The 13,974-nt window shown below is 33.4% G+C and overlaps 1 protein-coding gene across 1 annotated transcript in view; it reads left to right on the top strand.

Annotated features, from left to right (window-relative positions):
* Nucleotides 1–13,974, top strand: part of LOC134607811 (polyamine-modulated factor 1-binding protein 1-like) — a 340,326-nt gene that overhangs the window by 81,798 nt on the left and 244,554 nt on the right. Inside the window, 1 exon segment of the mRNA XM_063450371.1 lies at nt 13,458–13,688. Coding sequence (XP_063306441.1) covers nt 13,458–13,688 — 231 coding nt within the window.

Here is a 13,974-nt window from a genome sequence, read left to right as displayed (position 1 = left end):
TAAGCTCGATTGAGCAGGGTCCTCTTCAACCTATTGTTCCCGTAAGTTTATTTGTAATTGTCCTATTTATAGTTAAATCCCCTCTCATAATATTGTAAAGCGCTACGGAATCTGTTGGCGCTATATAAATGGCAATAATAATAATACATGGGATTTGTGATATAGATGTACATGACTGAGTAGCTACACACAAATTTATGATTACTATGTTCAATAACAAGTGTCAGCTAGAAAATATATAGATTATTATCTGTTCTATTGTGGAAGTACTAAAGCATGTATGGAATAGGGAGTTAAGGGTCAGTCTTTGGCAGCCCAACGGATGTCTTTTAGCTTGACAGATACCAGTAGAAAGGATGTGAGTCTGTGCTTACAGTTATGGGGTAATATTTTGGAAAGACCATTTTATCTTCAGCATATCAATTTATTACTCAACAAACTAAGAACCCATATTGGAATAGTTCATCAACAAATTCTAATTGTCCTGCACAGGGCCATAAACCCCAACCCATTAAACGTATTTGGGATAAGTTGGAACATAAAGCCAGGATTATTTCCTAAATTTGTTGCCTAAAATCAGCAGAGCTGTTGTATCTAAATGAATGAAAATGCCTATAGCATTTTTCCAATGTCAACTGGAAAGTCTTAACAAATGAGTGGAGTCCATTCAAATCGCAAGCATAGGGGTTGGCAACTTTATATTAATGCCCATTATATTGGAATGAGATATCTACTGGGCCAGTTTCCATGTACTTTTGGCCATTTAGTGTGTCGATCTATCTAAAATAATTTCCATGCCTCTGATATACATTTAATTTGAGTTAATCCCCCTTTGAATAGTATTTGTCTAAACAGTTCTTCTGTGTCATTTTTCGTGTTCACATTCTTGAAGGAGAACAAATAAATCACTCTCTCAGCTTTCTTATTTCCACAAAATATAATTGCTGAAGCCTTTTAGTGCAGCTCAGGTTTCTGAGTTCTTTGGTCATCTTAGATACTCTCCTACGCACACAATTAGACATGCAACTTCAATTAACAATAATGGGAGTTGTGTAGCTGATCCCATGAAAAGCATAGCAAAGATTAACCCAGTGTATAAGCAAAAATAAACATCATGTTACACTTCAAGCAAACTTTCTAAATTAATTTATTTGATTGTATTAAACTTTAGCTAATTTTTGTGACATCATCTGGATCTGAAAGTGCATTCATAATCTAAACTTTAACAAAATACAGTAAAATACCACCCAGTTTTGTAATTTAAAAAAAAAAAGTAAAAAAATTTAAATTTTCTAAAATAGAAATCTTTTTCTTTTCAAATTTAGATTATGAAAAACATTTTATGGGAATCATAAAGTATATTTTTACTCTTCTATTACATTTGTTGTATATATTTTCTTAAATAGTTTCTTTCTCAACTATATCTTTACCGAGAGCAGCCATTTTGGTTTGACCCCACTTGGTAAAAGTTTATTTTGCTGCTTGGCAGCTACAGGAAGGGCATATAGGAGAGCAGAGCTGTGTTCATGATGTATGAATAAATTATTATGAATTATTAAGTAGGATGTTTTGCCAAAGTATGATAGATCTTGGTTACTCTAGTGTCTGCAAAGCTTGACTTTTTAATCAATAAAAACCAAAAGAAAATATGTGTTAAAATTAGGTCAAATTTAAATAGAAGAGCTATATGGTAAACATAATGCTTTCACAAACATTACTAGTAAATGCAAGCTACCCCATATGCCCTTTAAGCAGCTGTTCGTTTACACTTACGACAGGATTTGTGGTTTATGGTATTTTGGCACTCAGCCAGTAGCATACGCCATCTTCAGCCCCCATATAACACTGACATTCTCATTTTAATTCCAGATCTAGAATATTAAGAATATGTGTAGTAGAAGTCAACGTAAGGTCTAAATCCAAAATGCATACAATTACATTCACCAGTATTCCTATGCTGACGTTGAGTGTTAGATTTTGTCAGCTTCCTTCCTTAAAAATAAATGCATTAACTCATATGATGTATTAGAAAATGTGGAATAAGATGAAACAAACTCTGACAGTACGGTTGTTGTGAAACAAAATTTAATATATATATATGTATATAGTTTTTAATTATGTTATAAAAACATGCATGTTGGTTGAGTAAATGTTGGGCGAAAATCGATGCCTTTGGTATTGTTGTTCATTATGTATTGAAATCTCTTAATAATTTTATTTCCCCATGATACAATCTGTATCATGCTACAACCTTACACTTTTTGAATTGGAATTGCTCTACCGCAAGCAATGGATCCAGTTTCAATAAACCAGCTAACTGTTGATCAAAAAGTCCCATTAGTGCTCTATTACTTTATTCTATGGCACCTGGCGAATCCCCTCTGGCTAACATAGAAAGATACTATAATTATGTCCATTTTTGCATTACAAACAATTATATTTTTAGACATCAAAAAGAGAGAATTCCTGAAATTGTAACTTTAAAACGGTTTACTCCAATAAAAACCCATTCATTTTTTTTTGTATTTAAAATTGTGTTTCTCTAAATGTTGTTTGTTTTCCATGACATATACACACATACATATATGTATGATATATGCAATTGTGTGTGTGTATGTATATACATATAAGTAGATGGCAAACTAAAAATATTCCATAGAAACACATTTTATATTATGTCCATAATTCTTATTCTTTTTATTGAATAATACTGTAAACAGTGGATCAATATTTATAGGGAGTCTCCATATATTTCCTTGAGGGCTGTCATTTTTGGAGTGGGTTATTTTCTCCATCGCTTGTGTTTAGGTATTCACCGATGGCAGATGCTTTTAAATAATGTCCTTTCAAGTGCACAGAAGTATTTATGAGATGTGTCTTTCAGCCAAGGTGGTGTCACTTGCATCATTAACCAGCCTCCCCGGCTAACATCAGACTTTGGTGACAGCTAAAGTTTGAATACTACCTGTATAACTTCTCATCATGCATGGCAAGACAGGAGAGAGCACCTGTGCATGCTAAATGTACTTAATTTTATATATACAATAAAGTGAAATTTTTTATTGTTGCTCAAAATTTAGTTTTTCCACAGTTAAATGCATTTATTGGATTAAAATTCATATTAGTAAATTATGGACCTTGCTCTTTAGCCCTCTTCAGTTTTGTGTTAGAATGCATCATTAATAAAATACTTGTTCTTTTTGAGCCAGGTTATCACCAATGTACAGTACTTAAAATCCTGTTCTTTGCATTAAAATCTGAAACAGAAAACAGAATAGAGCAGAAAATAATTTGTTGAGATTTACGGTATTAATGAATTGATTTATTCAAATCACCAGACTGCAATAAAATAAGCAACTTTTTGGAAAAGGGAGAAGTCTCAACATCCAGCATTTGCCAAAATATAAGGTGAAATGGGTGAAGATAAAAATAACAGCAGTAGATGTGGGTGTGTGGAGGCATAGATTAATTGTTAGAGCAGGAAAGATATACATTTTGGTATTTTATCTAAAAATATTGTGCATACGGTACCTGTATTAATCAAATACAGAAAAATTGGTCAATAAAGAGAAAAATGACCAAATATTAATTTAAATCTAACTTTTTTTTTATCTGACCATTGCATTTAAAATTAAATTTTACATAATCAACATCAAATTCTGGCACCACTGTTTGCCACACTAATGCTGCCTATGTGGATGGAACTACATTTAAATACTATAGCAGTTGACTTGCTCAAAGTGTGTACAACTGAACACAAATTGGAAAAAAAAAAAGTGGGAATGTGATGGGGGGATTATTTATTTATAACATATTTTACCAGGATAGATGCATTGAGATTTCTCTTGTTTTAAAATATGTCCTGGGTCCACAAAACATTGCATTGTTACAATAGGATACAATATTACAAAAATACTATATATATATATATATATATATATATATATATATATATATAGAGAGAGAGAGAGAGAGAGAGAGAGAGACAGAGTATAGAGAGAGAGAGAGGGAGAGGGGGTAAAGAAGAGTGTAAATACAGGGATTCTCACCAAAAAAACAAGTGAAAATTACTGTATAACCTGGATATAAGGTAGTCGTATTGGTAAAAAAAAAAGTACTTGTGGTAGGAGTACTGCAGCTAGGTAGGTATCTTGATTTAGAATAATATTCAGTGCTCTACTGTGTCAAAGGCCTGGGCAAAATCAAGGAAAATATCTCTAGTTAAATCTCCTTGTTCAATGCCATTTTGGATATCATTGCAAACTTTTAAGAGGGCAGTTGAAGTTGAGTGATTTGGATGAAAGCCTCATTGATCAGGGGTCAGATCATTTGATCATTGATAATATTCACATAGTTGCGTATGGATGCAGTTTTCCAAGATTTTTGACAATACTGGGAGCAATGATATTGGGCAATAGTTAGATACCAAAGTATTGTCACCACTTTTATGGATAGGTACAATTTTTGCAGTCTTCCAATGTTTGGGTATGTATCCTGACACCAGGAATTCATTGATAAGGGTAGTGACAGGTTTAGCAATTGCTGGCGCACTGAGCTTCAGGAACATTGCTGGGATTTGATCTGGTCCACACTGGTTTTTAATTTTTAAATTATTAAGATGTTTATTAACGACACTAACAGGCACAGGTCTAAAATTGAATATCTCTATATGAGGATTTTGAAGATTTGGCAGGGCCTGATCTTTATTTGTGGTCAGAAAATGAGTTTCATTTGTTATTTTAGCAACCAGGGTGTAAGCACATCCAACAAAATAATATTTAAAGTCATCATCCCCCTACATCTAGGGGGTGTTGCAGTGTTTAGTTGTCCATTTTGACAGTGGAGGGTTGGGAGGGGATTGTGGGGGTTTGTATTAATGATTCTCCAGAAGTTTCTTGGGTTTGATAGGTTGTTGTACAAATTTTCACTGAAATATTGGGCCTTTGACATTTTTGTTTGTGTTGTGCATGCATTTTGCCATTGTCTGTAGGTACAGTCTTCGTTCAGGGAGCCAGTCAGTATACTTGAACTTTGACAGCTGTAACCCAGGGCAGGCGTGTCCCTTTTAGTCACAATTTATGCAGAGGAGAATGCAAATTCCTGCAAATTCCTGCAAATTCCAAATACGCAAGAGCTCGGACTGAAAACATACAATTGCAGTCTAGATCTGGTATTAGACTTAATCTGTGCCATCGTATGTTCTTGAGATCATTTAAAAGGGATTCAAGATTACATTTTTTGAAAGACCTGGTGATTATAATCTTGGGATGCTATTTAGTTTTTTTTTTTTTTTTTTTTTTGCGTATGCAGTTCACTAGACAGTGGTCACTGAAACTGGTAGGGAGAACTCCCACCTCCTGGATTCTGTCAGGAAGAAAAACTACCACAACAAGAGGACATAGTCTTAAATTATAGAGGAAAAGGTTTAAAAATAATATCAGGAAGTATTACTTTACTGAGAGGGTAGTGAATGCATGGAATATCCTTCCAGCTGAAGTGGTAGAGGTTAACACAGTAAAGGAGTTTAAGCATCCATGGGATAAGCATAAGGCTATCCTAACTATAAGATAATGCCAGGGACTAATGAAAGTATTTAGAAAATTGGGCAGACTAGATGGGCAGAATGGTTCTTATCTGCCGTCACATTCTATGAGAGAATCCAATCTAGCAAGGTATGGTTCTGGCTTTTAATATTAATGCGAGTTGGGGAGGAAATTAATTTTGGTAGCTGCTAAGTCTTAAACAGCGTGCATGATTTATTATTTTTAGGATTCAGCCAATCAATATTAAAATCTCCAAAAACCAACAATTCACTTTTTTGGTTTTGAGCTACAGTTTCACTTAAAAGTTGGGCTATGTCAGAAAGGGAGTGCACCGGAGAGCTAGGTGGGCGGTAGATTGCAGCAACAATGATAGTTTTACTGAAAGGGATCTCAATTATGCCAGAATGGAATAAGTTATAAGTTTCAAAGTCACACCACAGACTACTAAGGCATCTGTAAAGGGCAATGATCGTATAGGTAAAAAAACACTGGCATCTACAAGGTAATTTCCTTCATCCTTTTCAGAGACCTTTGTTGCCACTCCTGAATACTTGTTTCATCCTGCACTCTACCACTGTTGGAAAAGCACTTAGTGATACCCCTGGCAGTGAAAAGACAATTGATGAGAATGATAGTAATTAACTGTAAATTTTTTTATATATATATAAAAAATAATAATAATAATACAGCCTTTTTTGAAAAACTGAAGAAACTAATTGTTCGCTGTGGTTTTGAACACTTTATGGAGGTGGTGAATGCTGTTGTTTCTTATTTGCACCAGCATCGGCCTTGAGTCTTCTGCAGCACAACACATGGTGCTTGTTTCAGCAGTGGAAAAAAAAAAGTTTGTGAAAATGACTCTTCTGCTGTGGTGGTGTATTACTGTTTCTGCAATGTCTTTTAAAGCATGTGCATTGTCTTCCATGATGACCTGATGGGTTTGCTTGATGCTTGTATTCATGTTTTGAAATGCCTCAACAATGTTTCCTGAGATATGACATCACTCTGTTGAGCTTTCTTTTTTATGGAAATAAGAGAATAGGTCTTCAAAAAGAACACTCTTAACCTTGGCTACTTCTAGGATGCTATTTTTACAATAGTGTAACTCTTTATTTAAAAAAAAAAAAAAAAAAAAAACATCATGCAGATCTCTGGAGTGACCCAGCAGATATGACCATTGCAGCCAGAGTATTCAGAGGAGCTCTTCGACTAGTCTCTACTATACTTTGATGTGTCAGGAAGACCTGAAGCTCATCAGGAATAAGCAGGGTGTGGATATGTTTGATGAAACTGATGATCTTCCATCCTGTGCCTTACTTCAGATACCTGCTATGATCGTTAGTGTGAAGGCTTGATGTTGTTTCATCTAGATTGATAGTTGTGATTGGCGTTGCCACATCCAAGTAAACAAAAGAGTCATATACTCACCAGCACTTCTATGCGCTAACCCTGCTAATAGATATTCCTTCCTGGCAATGCAGTACTTGTTCCAAGAATTTAGATAATATTTACACAAATATATATATATATATATATATATATATATATATATATATATATATATAACTGAGTGACAGAATGACAATAGCCAATGCCAGTATGCAAGTGGAGTGTGATAAAGAGACACTCACCCCTCCACAGTATGTGGACATTCCAATAATGGCCTGCTCAAATAATGCAAATATATTGTGACACTATGATGTTATTTTTATGATGTTATTTTTGTATAATTTTAGCATACTTTACTTGAAATGCACCCATATTGTGGAGGGGTAAGTGTCTCCTTATCACTTTTAACCACTCCATATTAGATAGATATTGTCATCGTGTCACTCAGTAATATATTTTTTTTTGTGTATGTACCTTTTGTGTGATGTTTAAAAATAACCCACACCAATATTGTAGTAGATCACACATCTAACTACACTTATTTATTTAGCACCTAAAAATCACAGAACCCTCCGTTCTTTAATTTAGATAATCTGATGCCACAAACATGAGATACTTTCTCCCCGCATTGAGATACTCCCTCTCTGCAATAAGAAACCCTCACTCAGCCATGACATTCTCCCTTACAGCCATGAGATATCCCTGCTCTGGAAATATGTAGTGGCTTTCACATACCTCAAACTCATATCTCGCTTTACAATTCACCACTTTCAAATCTGCTGACTCCTTCTATGTTGGCTGTGTCCATTGTGCTGCAAACCTTGCAAATAAGCAGGCTCATTGGTTCTTTCAAAGGAGGACCTATGCACATTCCATTTCTGTGGTCTTGATTGTTATATTTTTATATTCTTGATTTCATGGATCCCTCCAGCTGAACTTCATCTTGTTCTTGGTGTGTTAGCTTTTGTACTTAGCATTGATACAGTCACACATCTCTCCAACTAATGTTTTTGTTGCCAAATTTGCTGGCTATGAACAGGCAGCCTAATTACTATTCAGAATGTTTGACAATAACATCCACCAAGTCCACAAGCTCATCTGGATATCATTTCTGCTTTGCTTTGAATTCTGGACAATTCTTACATTTGTGAATAAACCAACTTCAGAATTACATTGCAGATTTCATAGGTTTAACACCATGCATTATTGCAAAAAATTTAAAAAAAAAATAAAGTATTTACCTTTAGGCACATGCTTATTAAGTGCAACCATAGTTAAATTATTACATAACTTATATTTAAAAAAATTAAGTTTAACACATGCGAAAGTACAACATTAGGCAATCTTCATCAATATAAAATGTTGCAATAGTTGTTTGGAGCTGTTGTATTCCATAGTATGATATGCCAGAAATTTTTATATATATTTTTTTTATTTATCTGGAAGGTATTTGGCATGCATTCAATTAGAATTTTCTGAAATTGTTAAGCATATTTTCCCAGAGGAAAATAAATAAGAAAAATATGTATCCATGCATATATTGGGACACATGCCATGGAACAAGTTGAAAAAAATATGTTCTTTGATAATTGCATGTCATAAAGGATGATAATACATCATTTAGATGATGTATTCACAAGTTAACATATTGCATAATGAACCAAATCTCATTCGTCTATTGAGCTAAACTGCTTATTTCGGCAGGTCTATAATTACAAAAAATTTGCTGTATAAGTAAAGTCGTGTCTGCAGTACATTTTATTTTGAGTTTATTGTAGAATCATTTTGATTGTACAGGCATACAGACTGGATCAACTTTAATTGATGCCTGAAAACCTAATGATGATTAAGTCAAGATTGACAATAACAAGCAATATAATATTATTTAAAATGTACAATTTACCTGAGGAATTTCCTATAATGGCCTGAGAAAAGTATCAGTCTTTTAGAGTATGTGTAGAAATCCTGAAGTGTGGCTACTTTTCAATAATCGTTGCTTTGAGTTTTTTCATTTTTAAAATATAAGATTTCTTTGCAATAAACCTAAAACAAAATTTACAGAGAAATAAATACAGCTTACACATAATTATTTATTTCAAATTAATGATATTAATATTGCCATTTTCTTCATTTTTATGTTTATATAGTTCACGGTAGGATAGGTTTGTAGATATTCAGCATACATATTAGTTTATATAATACAATTGTATTACTTGTTTTTTCTGTTTTGTTTTATTTTATTTCTAGTGTATGCGTTTTCAGACTATCGTGTATATTTATCAGTCAGAATACTAATCAAGTTACTTTGTTGTGTAACTTAATTGAAGACTATAGGTCAGATAAAAATTCGAGTCACTTTTAGCATCTACACCTTGTGACAAAAAGAAGACCTAACTTGGTAGTGTCACCTTTACCTTTTACATAGATAGAATAATCATGAAAAACCCAATATCATCAGAATATATAATACGAGAAAGTAGGTACAAAAGTAGGTATTTCTACATAGCAGGTATTTCTAAAAATTAGGTATTTCTACACAGACAAGACAAGTTTTGGCAAAATGTAGCGAAGGGTTTCGAGCAACTTCCTTATTACAAATGTTTGTGATCATCTATGCATGGTCTTGTTATATCCTCTATAGATCCTCTTAACCCCTTAAGGACCAAACTTCTGGAATAAAAGGGAATCATGACATGTCACACATGTCATGTGTCCTTAAGGGGTTAATGTACCTTCTAGCATATGAATCCACCACAACTTGAAGACTGTGGCAACCTGAAGACTAAGGAGAGGGGTTCAGTTGAGTATATTCACCTTTCCAGTCATTCCCTAGGCTCCGTCATGTAAATAGAGATGTCACTTTGTTGTTTCTTTGCAATGACTTCAAAAACCTCACCAGAACAATTAAATATTGTCTATCTGTATTGAAAACGAAATTGCAGGCTGCTGCAGCCAACTGTTATATCATAATGTATGCCCAAAGCCTTTTCTCTCTTCTTCCTTCATCCCGATGTTATGTTTGTGCCATTGAACACTTAGTCGCAGTGAATCAGAAGGTCAAGGTGATTATGTCATATGTGCAGTCCACCTGCACATGGCAAAGGGCCTCACAGCAGAACTAAAATTTAAATTACTTTATCTTCTTAGTCGGCACTAGATCAGAATACTGCATTGTGATACAATTTAAATAAAGCAAAATACAAAAAAAACAACAACATAACCAACAACCTGTACATGTAAGTCTAATAAAGAAAGAACTTATAACAACACACTAGAAGAGAAATTAGTTTATTCTTTGAGTCAGCACTAGATCAGAATGCTGCATTGTGACATAATTTAAATAAAGCAAAAAAAAAATATATATCAAACAACAAAAACACAATCAACAACCTGTACATGTAAGTTTAATAAAGAAATAACTCTAACAACACATTTACTAAACATTTTGCATAGGTTGTTATGGTGTTGGACATTACTTTAATTTCATACATGCTATATTTGTGGTTATTAAATTCCACAGCCTATGTTATCTTTTCATGAAACTGGAAATTAAACCAAACTAAACTAAACTAAACCAAACCAAAACAAAGTTAAGCTAATTATTTAATATAATATTTTAAAGAGTATTTTTCTTTATTATTATTATTTTTAAAATACATTTGAAGCTTCAATTATAGTACAATGCACTATGCATATATTATCATTTTATTTTACATTTCCTTGAGACAATGATGTTTAAAAGATAGTGTAGATATATTGATTTACAAAATAAATACGTACAATACAAAATACAAATAACTTTGATATAAATATAGAGCTTGTCTGTCACGTCTCCAGTGCAGTATTTTTTATTATATATATATATATATATATATATATATATATATTTATGCCAGAAACACGGATTGATGAGTTATACCAGCCAAATGAGATTATTCAAGTATAAAAGGCAGAGCTCTGATGGGATCTGTTTCTTTGATAGGCCTGTCAAAAGATGTATCAGTATTCAATTGTGTACAAAGGTATATTTTTCAGAAAAACAAGCCGACTATTAAAAGTAGAAATTCTAATTTTTAATAAAAATAAACAATAAAAAAACCAAAAATGTCCCATATACACGAAATTCATAAAAATAATAGAAGATTTTAAATTATTGTTTCAAATATTAAATATCTAGGCAACAAGTCATAAACCACCACCGCTAAATAGATACAAATTTGCACATTACTATAGACTGAATAAAGTCTCAAGTCCATAAAGTAACAAAATTAGCAGAAAACCAACAGTATAAAGTTTGGCCATTGGACCATAACACGAATGATTGTTTCTAAAGTGACTTGTTGACAAATCTAAACATTTCGATTATCTAATAAATGTGTGTGAATGTTTTTAGTTTTATTTTTTTATTTTATTTTTTGTATTTAAATAACCATTAATTAAATAAACGCAGACTATTTTTTATCCCATTGTGTTGCAAGCTGGAGATTTTATACTAACATTTAGCAATGTAATGCATTATATTTCTATGAGCTTACGTTCTGGCTCCCTGACAATACTAATTTACGTTTCTGAGTACTTTCTGAAGGGTATGTAATAAAATATGCTTTCAAACGGGGAAACCCCAGAGCCTCGAAAGTTCATATCATCAAAACGGGGAATTCCTTCCTTGACGATGCCTCATCATTTAGTTACTGCAGAGATAAACGTTACAATCAGATGATCGTGTTAATTTGTGAACTTGATTAAAACAGAAGAAATAAAAATCATCCACAGGGAAGCCAAATCTGGGCAGGTTTCCCAACCAAACTAGACCAATGCTCAAGGGCAGTGTTGCTGATTTTGTTACAGTGTTTCTATTCATAACAAACTGTAATGTTGCATGGCGATGACAATTTCTTTTTTCCCTCTTTAAGGATTATAAATGTATCTCATTTAAAATATAAAAACACTTCCACAAGAAAAGCAAAAAGGTGCTTACTTAAACCACTCCATGTTTTAGAGCATATATTAAGTAAATATTTCTAAATTAAATCCATCAGCAAGCATTATGTAATCCTTTTTGACTTCAAGTTCCGCCTTTTGTATAATATTATTCTTTTCTGTTGTACAAGGGTGACTTGCTTTTTTTGATTTTGTTATTTTTATTCCTATCTACTAAAGACACATGCGTCATATAATCCTGGGGCACAATCGACATCCAATTAGATTATATTATAGTCTGTAGTTCATGTGTAGAATTAATGTCACATGTTTCCGCTACGATCATTCGTTGTATCTAAAAAGCAATTAAATAAGATGAGGACTAAACATAAATCACCTCTTTAGGGCAGATTGGACACTGGACTATTTAAAGTAATGTAAAATATCAATAATGAAGAAAAAAAAATTTTTTTAACAACAAGCCATTTGTAATGTTACAGCTATAGGAACTTTTATTCAAGTTTATTGATATGTACTTAAAATTAACTCAGCAGTACAATAGAAATGTATGACATGTAAAGAACATGATAACTTTCAAGTCACAAAGAAGTTGAATGGTACAGGAACAGAGCTCTCTCCCACTCTGTGAAGTGCATGAAATTGATTGATATCTAACAGTCGTATTATAGAAGGTCTAACCCATTTAGAGTCTAAACCAAAGGTGAGAGTTAGATCTAGAACCCATTGGTCAATCTTGGCCACTCTGTTGAGGGAGGGGAAAGAAGCATGATGAGACATAGAGAGTAGTGAATAAGAAACAAAGTAAGATACAAACAATAGAAAGGAAGAAAAATGGGGTAGAAAAAGAGAGAAAAGGCAGGAGAAGATCAGTGTCATGCATAGAGAAAGAAGAATTAGAGGAGGTAGGCAATCAGAGCACGGTCTGCTAGAGATGCGGACAATTTCACTGAACCTGAGCAATATGGATTCCACAAGGATGTGGGTTAGGAGTTGAGAAGGAAAACACCCAACATAATGTAAATGCCACCTCTTGAGAGGGTTTAAAAGGATTATTCCTGTCATAAGACTGTTCCTGGAATATGTACACCATCTGTAATTAATCATAGTTGTAGAGAGTTTTTTGTAGGCAAGACCTGCAGAGAGACCAGGGAGTCAAGCCAATGGGAAATTAATGGGGTATTGTGATTGGCTGAAACAGCCCAGGCATGATGGATGAAGGGGACAATTCTGCTTCATTAAATAGGTGAGGGCATTTACCTATTTAATTGTATGTGTCTGTTTTTTTTTCTCTTTTTAAGTTTGTTTATTTCAATGGCTAATTTTGGTTTTCCTTATAATATCCATGGTGCTGTGTTCATTTTTCATCATCTAATCACAAGCAGGCTCTATGCTGTGGTGCAAAAACTTTGTCCTGATAAAAGTTATCATAAAATGTTCTGTTTCGTGTGAAACGCTGTCTATTTTTCATATCACTTCTGAAAAGTAATCTTATGCCAAGCTGGACATTACTTATGGAAGTTTAAAATAAAAGTAATTTTGTAAAAAAAAAAAAAAAAGTATTTTCAATGTGTTTTCACTTACTAGATTGCTAACCAGAAGGAGACAATTCAGAGAAAGGAAGCTGAAATATTGATTCTTCAACATCAATACAAAGAAAAAAGCGAACAGGTACAAACCTTTGAAGACCTGATTGACCAGTTAACCAGAGAACTGCATTCCTCCAAGGATGATGTTAAATTGAACAAAGAGCAATGTCTGCAACAAGAGCAGTTGGTGATGACTATGAAACAAAAGGTTGATGAGCTACAACAGCAGGTATTTATAGTAGGGCATTTTGTGTTTTTTTTTTCTTTAAAATTTTGTCTCAATAACCTTCACAATTACACAATTGGTTTGCAAAAAAAACCATTTTTTTTTTATAATATTGCAGAAGCTTTATTTTTCTCTCCTTATGAAATCACAGTGAGAATATTAAAAAAAATCGGCTTATATGATCAATTTGATTATGTCTGTAACGGATCCACTGGCACCCCGACTGGGTACCTCCGTTGAAAGATGCTCCTAGCGCTTCCAGAGGACTCCAAGCACTCCACCAGACACC

This window comes from Pelobates fuscus, chromosome 4 (assembly GCF_036172605.1).
Source record: "Pelobates fuscus isolate aPelFus1 chromosome 4, aPelFus1.pri, whole genome shotgun sequence".
Lineage (NCBI taxonomy): Eukaryota > Metazoa > Chordata > Amphibia > Anura > Pelobatidae > Pelobates > Pelobates fuscus.
This window is presented reverse-complemented; position numbering and strand designations above follow the sequence as displayed.